This window comes from Haemorhous mexicanus, chromosome 1, assembly GCF_027477595.1.
Source record: "Haemorhous mexicanus isolate bHaeMex1 chromosome 1, bHaeMex1.pri, whole genome shotgun sequence".
Taxonomy (NCBI): Eukaryota; Metazoa; Chordata; class Aves; order Passeriformes; family Fringillidae; genus Haemorhous; species Haemorhous mexicanus.
Genome location: NC_082341.1, coordinates 13,443,824 through 13,465,176, shown reverse-complemented (window position 1 = coordinate 13,465,176; position 21,353 = coordinate 13,443,824). Strand labels below are relative to the sequence as shown.

Below are 21,353 nucleotides of genomic sequence, written 5' to 3'. Positions count from 1 at the left end.
AACCCATGAGTTTCACCTGACTAAAGAAGAAAACTTTCTTCTTGCCCCCCTTTCCCCAACAGAAACTTAATCTAAGGATCATACCAGATTTTGCTGTATTTGAGGGGAAATTTTTAAATGTTGACATGGAGGCCTCAATTTAATTTCTGTGGGCTTGCTTATGTCCTGGATACTTTTTCATTGAGAGGGAAAGAACTCTGGAATACAAAGAAATAATGTTTTTATTACTTTTATTGATTTTGTAGCCTTTCTACTCCAAGAACATTGATATCAATGACCACTGATGGTAGGACAGAATTCACAAGAAAAGCTTTGGGTCTTTTTTCATGTATAGTTTTCACTCTTGCATTGTTTTTCAAAGGAAAATGTCCTGCCTAATCCCACATAGGACCTGAGGAAGTTGAACAAAATCTGTAAGAAGTACATACTCAAAATTACATTTCTGTTGATCATTCGTTAAGTACATTAATTTTTGGTTCTTAACCTTTAAGATCCATGTTTCCATTTTCTGTATTTTCTAGACATATACATGGGGGTTTTTGGCCTCTCTGTAGTTCCAATTGAGTTCCTACAGGTATTCACAATTGTAGTACCCTGCAAAAAATCAAAAACGCTCATGCCTGGACACTTTTCTATTGAAAACTTAGATGCTTCAATTTAATTTTCATACCGAGAATTTTCTCACTTTTTAATTTCACCTCTTGATTTGAAAATTAACTGATGAAAGTCTATTTTCACTCAAGACAGATGTTAATACATAGAGGAACTAAGCTTGAGAATGTGTTTCACAGGAATAATTCTTGAGATTCATCTGTACAGCTCACCATTTAGCTTGATTCCCTGTCTCTGAAACCTGTAACTTTTCTTCAGATCTATCCTTCAAACAAAACACTTTTTTTTATTCTACTTTAATGGGATGATCTTCTGGGGAGCTGTAAGATAAAGCAATAAATTTCCCTCATATTCTTCATACAGAGAGCTCAGCCTGACACATGATAGACACATGGTCTTCTGGTGAACCATGTTTCAAAACACTTCAATCACTTGCATTTTTACCCTTTATTAGTTCAGATTACAGGACTTGTAAGCTCATACTACACAAAAATGTTTTTAACTGTGAGCTGCCACAACTGATACTCAAAATTACAAGATACTGACAGTTGGTAAAAGTAGGGGATGTTATTTTCTCAAGATGAATCTGAGAGAAAATGGCTTTGTATGGACATGCTGTCCCAAAATGCTGGGCCTGGTTCAGTTCTCATTCTTGGTGGAGATTAGGCACAGCTTCATTGAAATTAAAGAGTTGTATTTGCCTAGACTTGTGTGAAATAAGAAGAGACTAACATGTACCCCTTTATAGAATGGGATCTTTCACAGACAGGACAGACTAAAACACAGTAGGCTCTTATTCATACTCCATATAGACTCTCTAGCTAGCAAAGTGCTTTGTGGCACCACTGCCTGGTTTTACACATTTTGTTTTGTTTAGTTAGGCTTTTCTCTACAAGGGGTTTTATTGTTCAAGAGGGGGCACTCCCACCCTTGCTCATAGTCAAGTCATGGAGTAATTACTGCTCTTTACATGCCAAGATCTCAGACCAAGAAAAGGCAGCCAGTCCTGATACAGGAAGACACACACTGGCACAAAAAAACTAACTAGGGAGACAATGAAGAGAGGAAAACACAGAGTGAGCCTGTATGGGATTGTGCTCTATCTGCCTGTGACAGTAGCATCAGGGGCAATGTTGTTTTTCCCCAGTAGCTTTCCAATATAGTTACTCCATTCACTGATGAATTGAGAGTATGTGAAACTGTGCCAAAGCTAATCAAATCAAATTCCACACAGCTGGTTAAATCCAATTGCCTGTGCCTTCCCCCACAATGCAAGGGCATCCATGGTACACTGTGCTGAACTGCCTCCTCCCTCCCAAAGCTCACTGCACGTCTGTGCAGTGTGGGTGATCTTCCCCCATTAAGTGTAATGGGCAGGCTTCTGGCTGCTTCTGAGTACAGATCTCATCTCCTTCAATCCCTGGAGAAACAATAAAATAAAAAAGAACAGTTACATATATATATATGTATGTGTGTGTGTGTGTGTGTGTGTGTGTGTGTGTGTGTGTGTCTGTGTGTATATATATAATATTCTAGCATAGTTGCTCTTCAAGTGTTTCCCCTAAAACAATGAACAATCTTCCCGTATTTGTGGGGAAACTGCCTCTTTCTGCAGTGATTTCAAGCTGGTGAGAAAAATGGCCCTAATGAAAAAGATTGTAATATAAGATAAGATGCACTTATCTGGGCTATGTATGTTTTGGGCAGTACTCCAACACTTGCTCTCTGGTGTATCACCTTCCTTCTTGAAGCAATTGTTTCCTCCCGTACAGTAAGTGGCAATAGGCAGAGTCCTCTGGTTGCCACACACTTCAGAGTAGGAGTGTGACTTAGGGCTTTGCATTGTTACCTAGAACAGTATCCCTTCATGGGCTAGCATGAGACTAATATCCCAATTTATGCACTAAAGTTGAATACATTAATCAAATAGCCCCAGTTTCTGCCTTGATCTTCAAAAGAAATCTTTATTTACTCTTTCCCCATTTCTCACTGATTCCAGTAAGGCACTTGATTCCTGAGAAACAAGTGTGCCATTCACCAGAGGAATAACTCCACTGATATCATTTGTGTATTTTTAAACCAGGTCCCATCTCTTACATACTCCTTGTTAGGTCTGGGTGTCTTTCCTGTGAACAGTAGCTGCAGCTATCTGCCATGTGCAGAACCCTCCACCTCTTCTGATGACAGCTCAGCATTTGGGGCTGGCAGATAACTTGTGTCAGGGCTGAAAGGGTGTCTTCTGGCAGGCCCTGGATTTCTACCTCCAAGAAAGAGGATACTGTCTTAGCCCTGGAAGAATCAACACCTTCAGCAAAGGGGAAATCTGCCACAGGAGTAGTCTATGCAAATACTTGTGGGAGAGAATCTAAGCCATGATCCATGAATGCATTCCCTTGAGGAGCAGCACAGTAAAAGGCTTTGCAAGACAACCTGGGTCAGAATCAAGTGTCATGCATTCTACACTTGCCTTCAGGAAGGAAGTCTGCTAATACTACTGAATTCAGGCTTGTAACAATAAAGGCAAATATTAACAATAAGAATTGTCAGAGGGATAATAAAATTCCTCAGGTGTGTTCATGACTGTTTTTAACTGATTGGAATTTATTACTATTGTAAAAAAAAATTAGCTATTACAATCAACAAAGTCTAGGGTATGATTCAGTTGACCAGGCTGAACACTTTGTGCATGGGAATGTTAATTTTAAGCTTTTGCTTAAACTCCAGGCAATGATTAGCTCTGTGAGAAAACTGACACGATGGCATTTTAGAGTGGCTGCACACCCAACCTGCAAGTACAACTCCAACTAAACATCAGATGGCGGTGTGGGGAAGGTATTGTGTGACACAAATTTCTCAGGCTGTGTTTGAAAGATGAGCAGAACCAAAAGATCTGGTTATCACCACTCATCAATGTTATGGTTTTGTGTTTGCTTTTTTTTTTTTTAAACTGTGCTTCACAAATCGTTTGGTTTGTGAGCAGGAAATACTTTTGGATTAAATAATACTTATAATTTTTATCTGCTCAAAATAGATAAAAAGCTTATATAAGCAAAACACTAACCTATATCTGCTGGTTTGAAGCACATTTTTTGATAACATTCCAGGAAGATTTCAAGCACAAAGCTTAATGGGTCACATAATTAATTTTATCCTATTAAAATCCATTGTCTTTTCTATAGTGGAGTGTCTTCTGTGCAGTGGAGATGCTATAGATTTAAAATATTTTTTGTGCAGGAATAGGCACATTTTAAACAAAGCTATGTCAGCACAGACCAATCGTGAAAGCCTTGGCCTTAGTTTAGGGAGCTTTATGGTGTTCCTCAGCTGATGCAGTTGCTCCGGAGGGCAAAATCATTAAAATACATAAATCATAAATCTCAAGAACAGAATAATCTCTAATCAAAGAAGGACATACATTGATTTCTAAGCATGTCAGTCAGGTACAGTGAGCTGTTCCTGCTTTACTGTATGAATATTTATCAAATAATGCAGTTACAATTGCATCATGCACTTCAGATGGCTGAAATAAAATAATCATAATCAAACCCCAAATATGTTTTCATGGTATATATTTCACCTCTTCTCAGCTCTTACATACCAGCAGGAGACCATTACCCCAGAGCAGCATCCCTTTTCTTTGATTTGAAATATGTATTGTAGCACCTTTGTCATTATAATGTACTTCAGCAAGCTCCTAGAGTGCAAAGAGGAGGAATAAAGGTAAAAATTTAGAATGAAAGACTGTGAGTAAGGAAATAGGTAGCTATACAGAATAATAGAACTATGGATAGAATATAGAATGGTTTGTGTTGGAAGGGACCTTAAAGGGCATCCATCTAGTGATCACATAGTCACATCTAGTGATTAAATCTAGTGATTACATGGTCCCAGCCAGTGATCACAAATTTTAAATACATTAAAGCAATGACAATGTTTAGTTTTATAATATTAGTTTTAAATAAAACACAAAGTTTAAATCAAAGTTTAAATTCTTTCTAATTAAAAAAACATCTTTTTAAGCTCTACTTACTCATTTAGAGAAGCAAGCTTCGTAATTAACCCATCTTCATCATTATGTGGCCTGCTTTGTTTCAAAGCTTGTGAAAATTGCAGAATAAGTATAAAATGCAAGTTTTTCTAAGATTTTACTATAATAGATTTACAATTGTTACAAGTTTTTAAATAATTAGGGGTTATGAAATGGTTATGAAAAAATGTGGGATTGATAGTGCAAGGCAACAGTGGCCCAGTTAGCATTATCCAAAACGTACTTAAAAGACAATGGCACTGGTGGCCTAGAAACAGTGACAAAGGTTGAAAAGGCCACAAATGAGCACATGTCCCTGATTCCTACAGGAAGGTGGAATTTAACGGGGCAGCTCAGACAAGTCTTCCACAGAGACCTCACTAGCTTGAGGTCCTCCTGTGAGATGTGGTAAGCCAGGTGTTCCAGTAACATCTTACTGTTCTGTTGTGTATATACTGAGATGATTGGATTCTTTTAAAATTATGTTGAGATTTTCTGATTGTTGCTTATGCCTGTTTCAGATTTATCCTACCCTGCTGCCAGGTTAAGGTCAGGCCTGGTCTGAGCAGGCTCAGGCTCAGCTGGAGAGCAGATGAACTCCAGGGGAGGGGCTGAGGTACCCTCAGCAAGTGATGACATGGTGGTGGAAGGCACTAGTTAGCATGACATCCTCCTAGACAGCATTTCTAAACCAGAGCTCAGCAAAGACTTTCCCTTTGTCTGGATGCAAACTGCTGAATACACTAACACAAAATGATGCTAAACCTATCCTTAATTTATCTTGACTTACTCAAACACATAGGGATGATGTAACTCCAAATCTACTGATGTAACTCCAAATCTACTGCCCATCCATGTTTGGAGAGCGAAGTGTCCCAAAACTAGTTACAGAAGACACCCCCAAAACAGTTTGATTTTGAAAAAACCTCACATTCTTTTTCTTTCTTCTTGATTCTTTGTACCCCGCTAGACTACATTTGCATCAATAAACATTCAAAAGGCAGTTGAAAAAAAATTGATTTTCTTTGCAATGTGTGATCTGAAAAAAAATGTAGGATAAACACTTACAAGTCTTTCATGCAATCATCTGACTTGAAAAGATCTTGTGGAAAGATCAGATATCATGAGATGCCTGATAGGTTAAGTAATGGCTCCCTGGACACAGGGCTATAAGTCAAAGCATCTTTTATAAACACAGAAAAGTGCTTTTCTCTTGTCAAATTATCAGTGTACCCATTCAACTACCATGACTCAGACCTCCAGCAGTCAAGAGATTTGCTCAGATTACAAAGATTTAAAGGAAAAAAAAAAACACAACAAAAGAGACTAATGAAAGCCATGCACCATCCCCGTCTTTTACATTACTTTGAATAGGGCAAAAGTGGATTTTTGACTAGGAAAGCCCTGAACACAGGGAAGACGTTACAAAGGGGCATTTAACACCCTCTCATTTCTCTGTGGCCTGTTACCTTTGGAAGGGCCAGTCCACAGGAGAGTGTAACAAGTTCTCAAAGAATTCGTGCAGTCCCTACAAACCTCTGGGACACCGGTGACTGTCCAGTTGGATGCGGGCACCCACGGCGGGGCAGGCGCGGGGCCAGCCGGACTCGGGCTCGGGCCTGGATCCGGGCAGCCGCGGGGCCCCCGCCGTGGACAGGAGCTTGGGGAGTTCCCGAGGAGCCCTCGGGCCAGCGGTGCGGCCTCGGCCCGGCCGGGTCCCCGCGGGGAGAGGAGCGACCGGCACCGCCGGGCAGCGCCTGCCGCGCCTGCTCCCTCCGGCACCAGCGCGCTGAGCCCCCGGGCTGTGGGACACGGTCTGTGCCGTGTGCGGGACGCTGGAGAGAGGAGGGCCGGGCACCCAGGGGCCAGCGCGCCGGGAGCCCCGCGTCCGCGGCTCAGGGGGGCTCCGTCGGTGCCGGGGCGGCCCCTCGGCCGAGCCGGGGCTCCGCCGCCGCTCCCGCAGCCCGCCCGGCGGGAGGCGTCACCGCCCGCTTGAACCGGAACCGGTTCGCGGGGGCCGCCCGGGGCGGCTGCTGCTGCCGCCGCCGCTGCTGCTGCGGTGTCGCTGCCGCGGAGGCTGCGACGCTGCCGCGTGGGTGCGTGCGCGGAGCGGGCCCGGCGGCTGCGCGGGGGCGGGGGAGGATGGGGCTGTGCCCCGGCGGGCCCCGCGCTGCCCGCCCGCGGAGGAGGGCGGCTTAGCTGCCGCAGCCCACGCCGGCGGGCCGCGCTGCGGGGCCGCCTCCGCGGATGAGCCGCCGGGGGGAACCGCCGGCGAGTGCAGCCGCAGGGCGCCGCAGCCGCCGCCTCCTCCCCCGCCGCCGCTCCCTCTTGTCGCCGCTGCCGCCCATGGCTTCCCGCCACCCCCGCTGACCGGCCGCCCCTCGCCTCCTCCCGAGCCGGGCCGGGCCGGGCCGGGGCCGGGCAGAGAAGATGGGGAACACCACGTCCTGCTGCGTCTCCTCCAGCCCCAAGCTGCGCCGGAATGCCCACTCTCGGCTGGAGTCCTATCGCCCCGAGGCCGAGCTGAGCCGGGAGGACACGGGCTGCAACCTGCAGCACATCAGCGACCGGGAGAACATCGACGGTGAGCGCGGGCGGGCGCCCCGGGGAGCCCCCGCAGCCCTTCCCTTCCCCTCCCCTCCGCTCCCTGCGGCGGGCTCGGCTCTGCCCCGGCCGCTCCCCCGCGGGTGGGGCCGGGCCGGCCGGTCCCGCTGCCCCGGCGCCGTGTCCCTCCGGGCCGCCGCGGACGGTGCTGGTCTCCGCGCCCGCGGAGCTCACGGGGATGCCGCGGTACATTCCGCCTCCAAAGCTGCTCCTGTCCCCGGGGAGAGCTGTGCGGGACCCTTCCAGCGGGGCCTGGGAGCGTCCTCGTACCGCGCCGCATCCTCTGGCAGGGTGCAGTTCTGCAGCCCCGGGTCTGCGCTGCCGAGACCCTTCGCCCTTCAGAGTATCGTGAGGTGACACTGCGGGCGGTCCCGGCGGGCTCGGACACCGGGGCTCGGCTGTGGCCCAGGGGAGCGTCCCTCGCCCTTGGCAGGGCCGGCTGTGCCGAGCTCACGTCACCTGCCGGGATGTCACCTGCCAGGCCTCTGCAGGGGTGAGCGTTTAAAGGACAAACCCTGCCAGAGATAAAAGTGGGAGAAATGTTTCCCATGACAACCTTCTCTTCCAGTGACTTTTTCTTCCGTTAATGTCATGATGAGGCGCGGTGCTCATCATGAATACTGCCTTGCCCTCTCTTTCTCTGCAGAGATACTAAAAAAGCCTGTTCCTCTTAGTTTAGTCGTGACTGAATGTGGTGCCATTCGCGCCGGCCAGAATAGAGCTTCATTTTAAAGATGTGGGCTGAGTTAATGTATACATGTAATTTAGTTTTTGATTAGCTGAAGTATTTAGTCCTAAAACTTTACTTGCTAAAAGGTCAGCTATCGCATGGGTTTGTTCAGTGAACAAACCCATGAGGCTTTTGGTAGAAAGCCAGAAAGAAGGACTTTGGTGCCCTTCTGTTTGCCATCCACAGTTTTTTCACAGCTTACAACATTGTGATTTTTGTGCAGAATTCAATGTTCAGTCACTTCTTGACACTGGTAAAGCATATAGGTGCTCTCCCTGGTTTCTTTCAGAGAGGTACATTCTAGAAATAGGAATGTTTTTCAGATGTGTTTGCTACATGCAGCTAAAAAATGGAGTGTAACAGGATCAGTAGGTGGAAAAAAATACATAATGGTCTGATCTGAGAAAGCCAGGGAGATGAAAGAACCAATTGTTGATCTGTGAATGATTAATTCTTCCAGCATCAGTGGTGTGCAGTGTAGCAGGATGCAGCTCTCTCTGATGGTACGGATTTCTCCATCTATAACAACACAGGCTGCAGTAAACTTTTTGGTCAGAGATGTGTGGGTTTTGTGCCTTGTTCTCAGTGTGCTTTTTCTTTATGGATGGGAAGAAAGGCTTTGATGGAAATAGTAAGTGCATGTGTACTTGTTAAAATGTGCATACAATGCAGATAAGTTCCTGCATCTTAGTAGATATTTGCAAAAAAACCTAGAAGATCTTTGTTGGTTGGTGGTTTCATTTGTTGCGTCAAGGTGCATGTGTGTTTTGTCTCTCTTCTCCTTTAAACTGTGGCACATGTCAAGTGTAGAGTTGTAACTTGTTGTTAGAACACAGAAAACACCTCATGCATTATTTATTTATTTTTACATTTTGTAGGTTTTCATCTGGGGCCATTGTCAGTGCAATGCCACAGTTTCAAATGGGCAAGCTGTCTTCAAATTTGTGAACAAACAGTTGTGGGTTTCCTTTTTATGCTTTACTCTGCTCTTAGCCTTTTTTATGGATAGAATCTGAGCAGTAAGTTTTCTCTGGGGAGGCTGATGGGTAATAGATGTCTATGCATTCAAAACAACTGGGCAGACTGGGATAAAACAACTTTCTGAAGCGTGCTTTGTTGCAGGTCTGTTACCTTGGAGTCACACTCACTGATGGTCTCTTGGTTAAGGATGATGACTGAGTATTAAATGTAACAGGGTGATTCTTTGTTTCTGAAATTTTATTTTGTATTAGACCAGCTATTATGCTTTTGTTGTTAGATTGTTTGAAGTTGCATGGCATACAGATGTTTATGGATGAGATATTAGGGTGGAAAAACCCTTCCCATGATGATACTTGATGATATTTTTGCCATTTTAGAATGAAGGAACAATAGTCTGGTTATCTCTGTTGTGAAGACAGAATGCTGGATGTTTATATTCCTTAGTGTTCCTGCAAGTCATAAGGGTTCTCAAATTGGTAGTGTTACCAAATGTGCGGGTTTTTTTAAATTAAATAAATTATGACAAAGACTAATGCACTGAAAGGAAACTTTTTTGACACTTCAAATTTATTTCTCACTGTTCTTCAAGTGAGAGCCCTTCCATCCTGCTTGGTTATATGTGTCAGTGACAGGTCTCATAGTGCAAATTTGTGTCTCTAACAAGCATTTACTTTGTCACTGGTACTTTTAGGAACTGTAAAAATCATGTCATGCAATGTCTTAGTTACTGTGTTTTGTGTGGAAGTTGTTTTCATGCTCATACTGATGGAAGTTCAGGAAACATTTTATTTTTTGAAGTGGGTAAAGCTGCTTGAATAAATCAAGAACTTTTAGAACCTTTAAATCAGCTGTGGGCTATTTTAAGCTTTTAAGAGATGCGTGGTTTTCACTGTTCCTGGCCTTGTTTCTGGCAGTATGAGAGGAAGAAAAAAAAAAAGAGGGAGGGATGTCAAATCTTAAAGAGTAATGTAATTGGAAATTTTAGTACTAGTGGAACTGTTTGACATCTGCCTGTCTTACGTACTTCATAAGGAAATACTTGTCAAATTTGCCTTCAAAATAAATCTTTTGAATTCTCTAATTCAAGTTCCATACCCAATACACTAGTAGTTTTTGAAAGAACAGGTGGAGAAATTATTTTCCAGTAGGAATTGATTTTATAACAAAATACTTCTTCATCACTGGTACTTGGCCAGAAAAATCTCAGTTTCTGTAATATTTTACAACTGTTTGTAAATTGGTATCTGGAGGAGAAGGGGAATTTGGAAAGAGTTTTGACGAGGAGGAATTTATCAAGAGACTTATTCTGGAGAATAGTAAAGTTGAATTTACCTCTTTTCCTCTTTTTTCTTCCCCTCAAATTTCTAAGAAGGTAGTGGACTTCTACAAAAATCCACACATGTAAAATTGCCTCTCTGAATGTTGTGGAGTCACCAGAATGCTTTGGTTTTGTATGTTTCTGAATGTTTTTTTGTTTATTTTATTGTTAGTTTCTACATCCCCATGATAAATGAAGAACACAACAGAATTTTAATGCTTTTCTCTTTGGAGGAAGGGCAAGAAGGTAACTGTAACATACAGAGGTTACCTTCTGTTTTTGATGATTTATTGCTTACAGTGAGCTTCCACATTTTTCAGTGCTTCACTTACAGAAGTTTACTTTAAAAAAAATTGTGGCAGTGGATTCAAACTTGTAGATTCCGACATCTGTTTGCCATCAAGACCTTTTTTTACAGCAGTTAATGGCAGCCATAAGTAAAAATGGTTGAGACCTTTGTGTGCCAGATTCTGTGTCTCTTAGGATGTAAACTTTGGCCTGTGTAAGCAGCTTGGTGTTCGCATCGTGTCAGTCCTCGCTGCCTGGGCTGGCCAGAGCCCAGACTCCACTTGCTCTGTCCATCAGCAAGGCACAATCAGAGCTAGTGGTGGTTCTACCTGGGAGAAGGCAGCATGTGCTCAGGTGTGATTCCTCTGTTTGGAGCATGATTTCTACAGTCAGCTTTTCAAGTATGCAGCTGTAGTGAGGGAGTGAAAGGGAATGTCTTACTACAAATATGATGGTGTGAAGCAAAGCTGATACCATACAATGAAACTAACCAAAAGGCTGTTCTTGAAACAGAGATTAGATGGAAAGTTCCTAGGCTATTTCAAGAAAAGATGGTTCTTAATGTTCAGCTTCTCCCCTTTTTTCCCCTTCACCCCACAAAAATCAGATTTATTTTTTTCCTTTCTTGGTAAACTTCTGCTCGTGTCACTAGGTCATGTATGGTTAGCTTAGATAATGTCCTGTGCAACTGTGCATCATTGATAAACCTTTTCAGCCCTTTTCATGATGGGTCAATCATGTTAATTTTTTGCTGCATAATGCACAGGCTCCTAAGAATGGAGAATAGATAGCTTTTTAAAAAGCTATTTATTTGTTCATTTATTTTTTTTCCCTCCAGCTTCTTGGAACTGGCATAAGAGGGTCTCTGACATGGGATTAGTTCCTATTTGTGTATTTCTTGTCTGCTAGGTTTTATAAGAGTTACAAGATTTTAGCAAAATAGAAGGAAGTTTTAAAATGTCTGCCCCATATACCTAATGGAATTTTGCTGAAAGGGAATACTGGTGTTTTCAAGAGCTAGGGCATGATGGGTTGCACATTGTGAAGGAACTGACCTACTTCACAAAAGTCAAGACATAAGCATTTCAGAAGCAAATGAAACATCAGTGTGCTGCACACAGACATTCCTGCTAAAACACGGATTGTAAAAGGATAGCCCTTTTTTAAAAACAAAGACTATTTGGTTTACAGAAAATTCTCTTTCAAAAAATGTTCTTGTTCCTTTAGCCAGAACTCCAGCACAGAGGTGATCTAGGTGTTTTTCAGTGCTACTGTTTAGGTATTTGGTGTTATCTACCTGAGCATTTGTCAGAGGTCATGTATCAAGGTACCCCTGTATTCTGATGCATGAAAAAAGTAAAAATGCAGCCTACTGTGGCCTAAATTGGTGAACCTAGGCCTAAATTGCACCTTGCTAATGATGCCTCCTGCACAGCTTTCTTTTTTCTTGTTACCAGCCTCATCTGGTTATTCTGTCTATGCCCTGCTTCTCCTAAGAGATACCATCGCGTCATACGGAGCCTTCCTTAAACCTCGTTTTTACATTGTTCACATCAAAACAATAAATTTACGCCCTGTATTTTTTATATTTAGTTGCAGAATCTTTCAGAGGTGCACATACTAAGACTAGTCATATCTGGACTTACTTCTAAGAGATTTTATTAGTGCATGGCCATCTGATTAGTATTTTCTTTGAAAGTGAGTTATACAATCTTGGCTGGGTAAATTGGTACTTGAAACAGAAGGAAACAACTTAAAATTATAGGCATCAGAAAATGGAAGGACTACTGTGTTTTGAGTTGTTTTGGATGTTTTCAAATTTAGATTTAGATTTTTTCCCTTGGGTTTTATATTAAGAATAATGTATTTAAAAGGAATGAAAACTGTGTGGTCACTGTGTGGTCACAGCTGGTTTACCTAATTTTATGTGCTTACTGAAGGTCTTTTAGACTTCCAGGGTATGTTTACTGCATCTTCAGGCCTTGCTCAGGTCAGATTATACAAAAACAGTCCTGGGACACCATACAGCAGCCTACTGACATCGTGAATGCCTTTTTCTAGCTGCTCTCCTATCCTGAGGCTGGAAGGGGAATAAGTGAGCAATGTTTGGCACTACCTGATGGATGTCCTTGTCCTTGTCCTGCCAGCCAGCTGCACATCAGACATAGTCTAAATATATTCCTTGCTTAACATCTTTTCAAGAATATTAAATACACTTTGCAAATTGAAAGCATATATATATAGCCTTTCTCTGAGCTTTCCATGTAGAAATGGATCAACATTACTTTTGCTTCTTTTCCATTCCTTTGGACTTGGATAAATAGAACTTTTAAAATTTAATAATTTTCTATGTGCATTCTGACATATGGAGTGATCTTTTTCACTTCATCTTGCAGAATATTTAATATATGTGCCATACCTCTCTGAAATGTATGTGAGAAGCTAGTAAGCATTAATAAATCTTTTAAATCTAGGACTGTGGGTGGACTAGATGGACTATTCCAAGCAGTGTGCATAGGTGATGCCTTCACTGAAGTAGTTACTACTTCCTGTATCTTCTGTAAGAAGAACAAGCAGTTTGTAAGGAGTTTTATCTCCTTACAATCCAACTTTAAAAGCAAATATTCCAGAATTGCTGAAATGGACTTTTGAGATGTTAATTTCCTTAGCTGAAACTTTTTGCAAAATTGACCCAAGTTCAGAGATGGCTTTACTGAGCTCAGACTAGCTTTTGTTGCTGATTCTGTAGGCCCCAGTAGGAGCATCACCAACTCTTGTGCTGCTTCTGGGAGGACTGGTTTTAAATTTGGAGTGCTTGGTAGCCTGAACTGGATTGAGAAAGAACTTAGTCTTCAGGCCAAAGCTCCTGTTTCTAATCCTTAACTAGTATAGGAGCTGGTTAAAGAGCCATGGTTGGCATGAATGGAAGATTACTAATGAAAACTGGTTGGAGAATTTGCACAAAATCCTAATTTTCCCCCCTTTTGTTTTAATTTGTTTGTTTCCTTTCTCTTCATGCTTATAACATTTTGGGCCTGCAAATTGAAAGGATTTTTTAGATCATTCAGCTAAGACAAGATTCCCAGATCATCAAGATTCACATTTTCCATGAACTGGTGTTAGAATCGTAGAACATTCTGAGTTGGAAGGGACCGACAAGGATCACTGAAGTCCAACTCCTATTTATTTACTTCTCTCTTTATTTCTTTGGAAATGAATACTGTTTCTTTTAAGTCAGGGTAATGCTGTGACCATGTTGCTGAAATATCTTTGGTATGCCATCAATAGGTGCAGTTTGCACTGCAAAACTGTCCTCCTCCTGTAGCTTATGGTGGTTTGAACAAAATGTATCAATAAAGTCAATGTTTTTGACTGTGAGTGTCAATGTTTTTGACTGTGGCTGTGAGTGGCACTTTATTACTGTTTGTGTGAAAATGTTGCAGAAAACTGCATCGTTGAATGCTCAGACAAGGTTATGGAATAGAGCTAATCCCAAGATTAAAAGTGAATTTTCTTCCACTCTGTGTGACATTTCCCATGCTCTTTTCTACTGTGATTCTTAAAGGGAGAATCTGCGTTGTAATATCCTTCTCTCTGCAATCAGAAGAGTCAGCCTTCAAGTACTGACTCCTAATTTTCTTTTAAATAAAAATCCACCCAGCCTTAGTTAAAAAAGTTGTATCTAAAACTTTTGGCTTGCTTATCTTTTTTTTGTCTGTAAAATGATTCTTAGCTGTGGCGGAGATCCAGAAGATATCAGATGGGAAGCGAAAGTATTTGCTTTCAACAGTATTGAAACCAATATGAGAATGTGTTGAAATTTTAAGAGATTGTTTTCTTTGCTGTGTTGGTATTTCATTAAGAGTGGGAATTGATGAATTGTTCCTTCATCTGAAAGTTGGATTGTAAGGAGACAAAACTTACAGAAGATACAGAGCACTCCAGGGCTTTGTACAGTCACGCTACACAAAGTGATGTGATAAAGATGCGGTGTTACTAAATGAAGATGCAAAATGTAATGATACAGGGGTTCTTTTCTAGATTCAGAATTGGATCCAGAATTTAGAATTACTGCCATGCTTAAAATTGTTTCTGTTGTGTATTTGATCCCTGCACATCAGTATTCTGGGACACGGTACCTTTTTGTTGCCATGTTATTTGTTTTATGACATCTTAAGGGACGCTTCCAACTGAAAAAGATACTTATTACCATCTTTGTTCCTGGAAAAAAATACATTCATTTCAAATATTGAAAGTAGTACTGCATGGGAAAGAAACCATGCTTGGTCAGCAAAGATATTTCACATTGCTATCCTACACTTTTTCACCTCTATGCAGGCTCTCTGTGGAGGGGGTAATTTAGGAATTAGCAGTAGATGAGGCTGTGTATGTGAAATGACTGGCAGCAGTTATGCTTTTGTGCTCTTTATCAATAGTTCCATTTTAAAGCTAAGTATACGGTGGTTTCTTTATCCTCCTTCCTGACCTTCCTATGGAAGGACATTGCATTAGATTAGAAGATCCAAAGTTTGGGAATTGTAGCTGATTCTGAACACAGCAGACCACGATTCCCTGCTTTGACTAAAAGAAGCTTTCAGGCTGTGGTCAGTGAGCTTTACAAGCAGTAATTATATCTGTGAAGTACTTGGTGAGCTGCGTTGTGCTGTAAAGTAATGCAAGTGATCTAAAGACCTTGAAGAAGGTGTTTCAACATTTGAAATTAATTAGATCTCTTCATTCCTGGGCTCATATTAGGAGTTTTAGATCTCATCTGTTTATATAGCTTGAAAAAAGTTGTCTCTGTGTTATACATGCAGTTTTCATTCAGTAAACTGTAGTCTCTACTAATTTGGTGTGGGTCTCCCCCCACTTCCTCCTCTTGAAAGAAGCTGTTAGAATAACCAGTGTGAAATACAGGTTGGAAAAAGTTTCCTGTGTGTTTGGGAGGTAGAACCACAGCTATTAGGAATTGGGATCTTTAAAATATCTTTTTATTCCTGTTTGTTTTGCTTTCTGTTTATTTTGGAGAACTTTGAAAGACTAATTTTGTTTTTATTAATTAAGTTTATGAAATATAGAACTGAAATCAACAGAGTTAAAATTAATAATAAGAAATCCAGTGGCAAAATATTTTGCCTAACAATTCATAGCATTATTCTGCTTTGTTTGTAATTAGGGAAAAAGCAGTTTCAGATTTTATTAGAAAGAATTTTATTTCTAGTTGCTGGCAAAGTTTCAACTGCTGCTATAGGCAGAATCTTAAATCTGTTGGATCTCCAAACTCAGTAAAATCTGTTGAGGATGACCTTTAATGTGAAATTCTCTGCCCTATTCACTATTACTTTTAAAATTAGGATTGTAATTAGCCACTTGACCCAGTTGTTCATAGATGTGGTTTGAAATCCTAGTGTTTCCATTTTTAAGTAGTAATCAATGACTGATTTATTTGTAGTTGGAGTGAACAGTTCCTGAAAAGGGATTCTGAAATTAAGATACATGAGCCTTATTTCTGGTTGGTATCATGATATTTCTTGTTAAAATCATATGCAGAAGATTTCAAAGTTCAGCTAGTAAAATAAACATCAAGGTAAAATCCAGTTTCACAAGTGAACAGCAAGATCCTTTGCATGTGCCTGTGCTCTGAGCTGTGTGTCAGTCCCACCTGATGCTCCCTGTGAATGCACAGCTCTCCTTGGAGCTGGCTGTTGTGACTGTTCCTGGCTGGCAGAAATCCATGTGCATTTATTCAGTCAGCCAGTGGAGGAGGAAAGTGTGTGAAGAGTTTGGAAGTGCAATTGTGTTTTAAGCTTTCAAATCACACTTCTGCAGCTAAATGTCCTCCTTTCTTCTAGGATAATTCACTTGGGGTAAGTGTCTAGAATGCTATATTCACAATATTCAGTTATTCCCTCTGTGACAGACATAGAAATTGGAATTGGAATCGTATGGAGGATTTTCTGTACTTTTTCATAGGATTAGGGACAGGAAGGATTCCTGTAACTGAGATGGTTTTAGAGATCAAGTCTGTGATAAAAAGAATAAGAAGTAGGAGAGATTTAACTGTTTGTTTCATGGAGAAAAAGAAAACAATACTGCCTTTGAAAGCTAAAGGAAACAAAAAAAAATTTCAAAATTCCATATATAAGCAGTGATGCAAATTCTAAATCTAGAAAGTAGTTTCCCTTGGGCAAAAATGGATATTTAAGTGAAGGGGACAGTGCCAAGTTAAATTGGACTGGAAATAAACGTTTTGTGAAAAGTAAGCTCTCAACATTAAATTGCATTTCTTTAAAAAATATTATAGTAAAGAATTATTTTTGTAACAAGTATTTGAGTCACAGTTCATGCAATCCAAACTATGAGGTTTTATATTACTACATGAGAACCTGAACTCATATTATACAACTGCCCTCATATTTTCACATATTTGGTTGTGGGGTTTTTTTGTTGCTTTTGTTTTTCTCCTTACTGCATGTTTTAATTTTTGAATATAAATTTGTAGTTCAACAGCAGTGAAATTATGTATGATTGTGGGTAGAAAAGGAGAAGAGAACTTAAAGAACCACTTTTGTAGTTCTTTTTTCCCTGATTTTGTGTTGACTATCTCAAAATGGGCTCCCATGGATGCACCAATGTCTTTGTTAATGTAGGGAAAAAGCAAGTGTACTCATACTGACTGTGCAGGGTGGTTATTCAAGTGAGGAATGGTGCTGGCACTGTTCCTGCTGCCAGGCCTTGGTGCTGAAGAGCAGGAGCTGGCAGTGGGATCCCTGCACCAAGGAAGGGTTTGTGCAGCACGGCCCTGGCCATGGCCCCTGGTGCCCCAGTGTCCTCCTGCCCCAGTGTTCTCCTGCCCCTGGTGCCCGAGTGTCCTCCTGCCCGAGTGTCCTCCTGCCCCTGGTGCCCGAGTGTCCTCCTGCCCGAGTGTCCTCCTGCCCCTGGTGCCCCAGTGTCCTCCTGCCCCAGTGTCCTCCTGCCCCTGATGCCCGAGTGTCCTCCTGCCCCAGTGTCCTCCTGCCCCTGGTGGCCCAGGTCAGCTCAGAGCCTGCTCTGGTGCTGGGTAACTGATGCAAACCCCTCGTGCCATTTGTCCTTGGAGTATCTGTGAGCTTCACAAAGCTCTGGGCTTTGGTAGAAGAGCAGGCTACAGTTAGGTAGCAGATTCTGCCCCCAGTTATTTTATTTTTGTGTGTGTGTGTCTGGTCTTGAATGGAAACTTTGTTCTTAAGGTCTTATGTTTAACAAATGTATGGGAATATAATGTTTTAAAAGGAAGAAGTTAGTTTGTGGGGTTTTGGCATGTTGCTAGTACAATGGTAAAAGCAGCTTTGAGCTGAAAGTTCAATATATTCCTTTACGATCATTCTTCCTGTATTTTTTGATGATTCCTCCATCCTTGTTGCTTTACTGAGACTGTCTGATTTTTATCTCCTTTTCCCTCTTCCCCTTTGTTTTGTGTCTGTCATAATCTGCCTTACTTGCCTCCTGCCTGTGCTCAGCCCAGCCTCCTTCTACCCACACCACACAGACATCCTGTCCCTGGTGTCATCTCTTACTCGACCCCTTCTGTTTTGCAGTTCTTTTTGAGTGATGAGAAGTGCACAACAATCACAGTTTGTTCTAGAGCAGGGTCAGTGAAGATTCCAGGGTGGCAGCATAACTGTCAACACTGAATTCAAAGCCCTGTATTATCTTACATCATGATTTCATTTCAACATTTGCTGCACATTCCTACTTTTCTCCCTCTCCTGCATGTTCTACAGACAAGCAAATAATCCTTGTTCTCTTGGATCTGTGTGATGGTTATCCACAAATTGGTAAGATTGCTTTGTTTCTGCATTGTGCCTTTGGACTTCCAAGTGCATTTTAATATCTGTAATTTTCTTCATATCTTTTGGTGATGTGTGCTTTATGATGAATGTATGTCCTGAAATACAGTTTGGGATAACAAATAAACCATGGTGCGTGAGCTACAATTCTTAAAACAGGCTGTGAAGCTGTGTATGTTTTTTCTTTTTAAGGAGTATGGACTACATATACACTGCTTTCTTCTGAATAAAAAGCTGAAAAGAGAATTAGTCAGTAGGAGTCTTAAGATCTGCATTTCATGGAAGAAATTTCCTGGTAATTACCATCTTTGTAATTGATACTCTGCCCATTATTCAATGTGTCCAGCTGTATGTAAATCTTTTCTAACCATGTGTTTTTGCATTTCTTTCCTCATGCAAATGAAGATCCTTCTTGGTTTCTGTTAGGGGACTCAAATCTGACTGATTTGGCGTGTCCTATGTGAAAGACAGGGTCTCTTGCTGGAAAAGGTTTTCTTTCTATTGAAGGAGTGGGAATGTGCTCAGCATTGCCCAGTGGGTTTGGTGCTTGGCTTCTTCTGGCCAGGGTTACCTGGCAGACCAGGTGGCACCCTGAGGGGCTGGCAGGGCAGGAAGGGCAGTTGTGCTGTCACTCTGGGTTCCTGGAATCCAGCCCAGTCCTGTCCTGCCAGGTAGTGGTGGGACCAGGTCTGGTACTCTTCCTTCTCTTGGTTTTGTTAGTCTGGGCTCTTGGCCATATGAAGGTTTTTGTTTGTAGGTCAGAAGAGCTCTCTATCCCTGCTGTCTACTTCTAGAAAGTGTTTTGTGGAAGGCTGCTGACGTGGGCATGTGTGCTTGCTGTGCTCCCCTTGCTGGCTGTGCCATCATCCCCACCAGCAGTTCCCTCACCCTGGTGATGCTGTGCTAATCAAAGCTGGGGGGAATGTCACATGCTAAGTCAGCACACTGTGAAATGTGGCTGTAGCTGTATAACTGGTTTTATTTATGCCATAAAAATTATATTTTATTGCGACCAGATTTCATGAGAGTGTGCTGACTTGCTTGAGCCATTGTGAGTTCTTACATGGAGGTTTTAATCCTGGTTTTCATTGAGGTAAAATAGCGGTGATGCAGGTATAGCAGAAATAAGCTGTTACAGGTAACTATCAAATGGAGGGTGGTGTAATTCATGATGAAAATGCTTTGGCAGGGGTGCAGCAGTATATAATTAAGTTTGAAGTGTCAGTTCAGCAGTGCATGTAAACCGTACACTCAAGTGCATTGCTGGCTGTAAAACACATTTGCAATGATACTAAAGCATCTAAGCTTTTTGTTATCAAACAGTTGACACCTATGATAAATTTTCTAACCAGGGACCATATGAGAATAAGTCTTGTTGAAGTAATTCAGAGCATGGAACTTGCTCTTGCAAAACTCCTAGTATTCAGCAAGGCACTTGTTGAAAGAGGATATTGCATCTGATTTCTAAATAGTCCTATCAGCTTTCTATTGCTTGCTGCAGATCTCTTTCCTCAAGTAACTAAGGTACTTTTTTCTTTGTATCTGATAGAAAATAACAGGGCAAGTATGCACTGATGAAACTTTATTATTGACGTCTTCTAGAGAGTTGGTAATATCTACTTGTAACCTGGAAAATAAATTTTACCCAGGAGCCTGAATGATCTCTGGAAAGATCTCTGTGGCATCTTTCAAGTAAGATTTGACAATATTTACTTATTGTTTGGGGAGAAACCCAAGACTTGGTTCAAAAAAACAGTTTTATGCCACTGCTAAGTGGCATTACTCGCCTATCTTGCTATTTGGGTCTGGTGGTCTTTTTTCATGCTCTAAATTTTTCTTGTATCCTTTTTTTTTGTCTCCTGTTTATCCCTTTTTGGTAGAGTTTATTGTTTTGCCACAAGTAAGCTTTCTTATCATAGCAAACTGAATGTATTACCCAGGACTCAGTCATGATGGCATTTCTGGTGCCATAACTAAACTTGGGTGTATTTTCTTAATGGAATTTAAAATGGATGTGAGGAAAAAAGTCTGAGTTTCCTTCTGATAATATATAGCAGCTATGTCCAGGCACTTGCCTTTGTGTTTTAAATAAATTCATAGTATATTGGTAGTTAGCATTAATTATTTCCATTAGCTTCATTCCTGTGATTAAAAGGGATCATTGTTATCTCCGTGGTACTACATTGACCTAATAAACAATGGAGAATCATAAATTACTTGCAATTGAAGGTGGTTGTTGTGATGAACAACACTTTATGTGTTCATGCTTGTGCTTATTAGTACAATATATTAATAATGGGTAACTTATGTGTTTTTAAGCTGAGACAGCAGTAAGAAATGTCCTTGGCTCTTTATCAGAAATATGAAATTAAAAAAACCCAAAAGGATTGGTGATATGAACAAAGAAAGCTGACAACTACTTGAATATTAAATAATTTGCAAATACTGTGCCTGACTCTTGGGAACAAAATTTATTTTTAAGTTAATATATGTCCTCTTCCCCTTAATGGAAATTCTTTTATTTCCCTAATATTAAATATTTTTAGAGACAATATCTTGATGCTGCAAGCTAGAATTAAAAATATCAGTTGGCATCTTTCAAGCAAAGCAATCTCCATGTCAACAAGTAATATTTGTGAGAGAATGAAAAGCCCTTAAAGCATGCTAGAAGACTTGCAGTGGGTGGGGAAATAATTGTTTTATTCACTGGAACTGCAGACTGTAGTAGAAGTTGCAGCATCCCTAATTTGCTTGTTCCAATATCCTTCTCAGGGAATTTAGTAGAATCAAATTTAGGAAAATTTGTCTTTTATTTTCCAAGGTGATATATCAAGGCAGCTCTTGAAGTTAGATCTGAGGTTTGGCAGTTCCTTCAGGGTATGGAATTTTTCAGAAGCCTTCAAGAAAAGAAATTGAGAGGTTTTCTCCCAGTTTAGACCAAAGAAAGTTAATCTAGTTATTGTA

The 21,353-nt window shown here is 41.3% G+C and overlaps 2 protein-coding genes across 3 annotated transcripts in view; one reads left to right on the top strand and one right to left on the bottom strand.

The window, feature by feature from the left end:
• Positions 1-213: 213 nt before the first annotated feature.
• On the bottom strand, positions 214-6,987 carry LOC132339361 (uncharacterized). Its single transcript, XM_059869577.1, has 5 exons — positions 6,843-6,987; positions 6,176-6,533; positions 4,211-4,306; positions 2,714-2,901; positions 214-2,032 (listed from the first exon to the last, which is right to left on the bottom strand). Exons 1-5 carry the CDS (start codon positions 6,985-6,987, stop codon positions 1,935-1,937), a joined length of 885 nt encoding a protein of 294 aa, XP_059725560.1. The 3' UTR covers positions 214-1,934.
• The window catches only part of CCNY (cyclin Y), a 119,665-nt gene continuing 105,249 nt past the window's right edge, over positions 6,938-21,353 (top strand). Inside the window, exon 1 of one of the 2 annotated variants that reach the window (XM_059840133.1) lies at positions 6,938-7,223. In XM_059840133.1, coding sequence (XP_059696116.1) covers positions 7,070-7,223 — 154 coding nt within the window. In that variant the 5' untranslated portion in view covers positions 6,938-7,069. The remainder of the gene's footprint in view (positions 7,224-21,353) is intronic. The other variant, XM_059840141.1, reaches the window with a different exon arrangement.

What these genes read in the sequence shown, in the direction of transcription:
- LOC132339361 (XM_059869577.1), bottom strand. Translation starts at nt 6,987, where the DNA reads ATGGGCGGCAGCGGCGACAAGAGGGAGCGGCGGCGGGGGAGGAGGCGG. An exon ending in CAGTCACCGGTGTCCCAGAG is followed by an intron (nt 4,307 to 6,175) that starts GTTTGTAGGGAC and finishes TTTGCACTCTAG; the next exon opens with GAGCTTGCTGAAGTACATTA. An exon ending in GGGGTAATGGTCTCCTGCTG is followed by an intron (nt 2,902 to 4,210) that starts GTATGTAAGAGC and finishes TGATTCTTCCAG; the next exon opens with GGCTAAGACAGTATCCTCTT.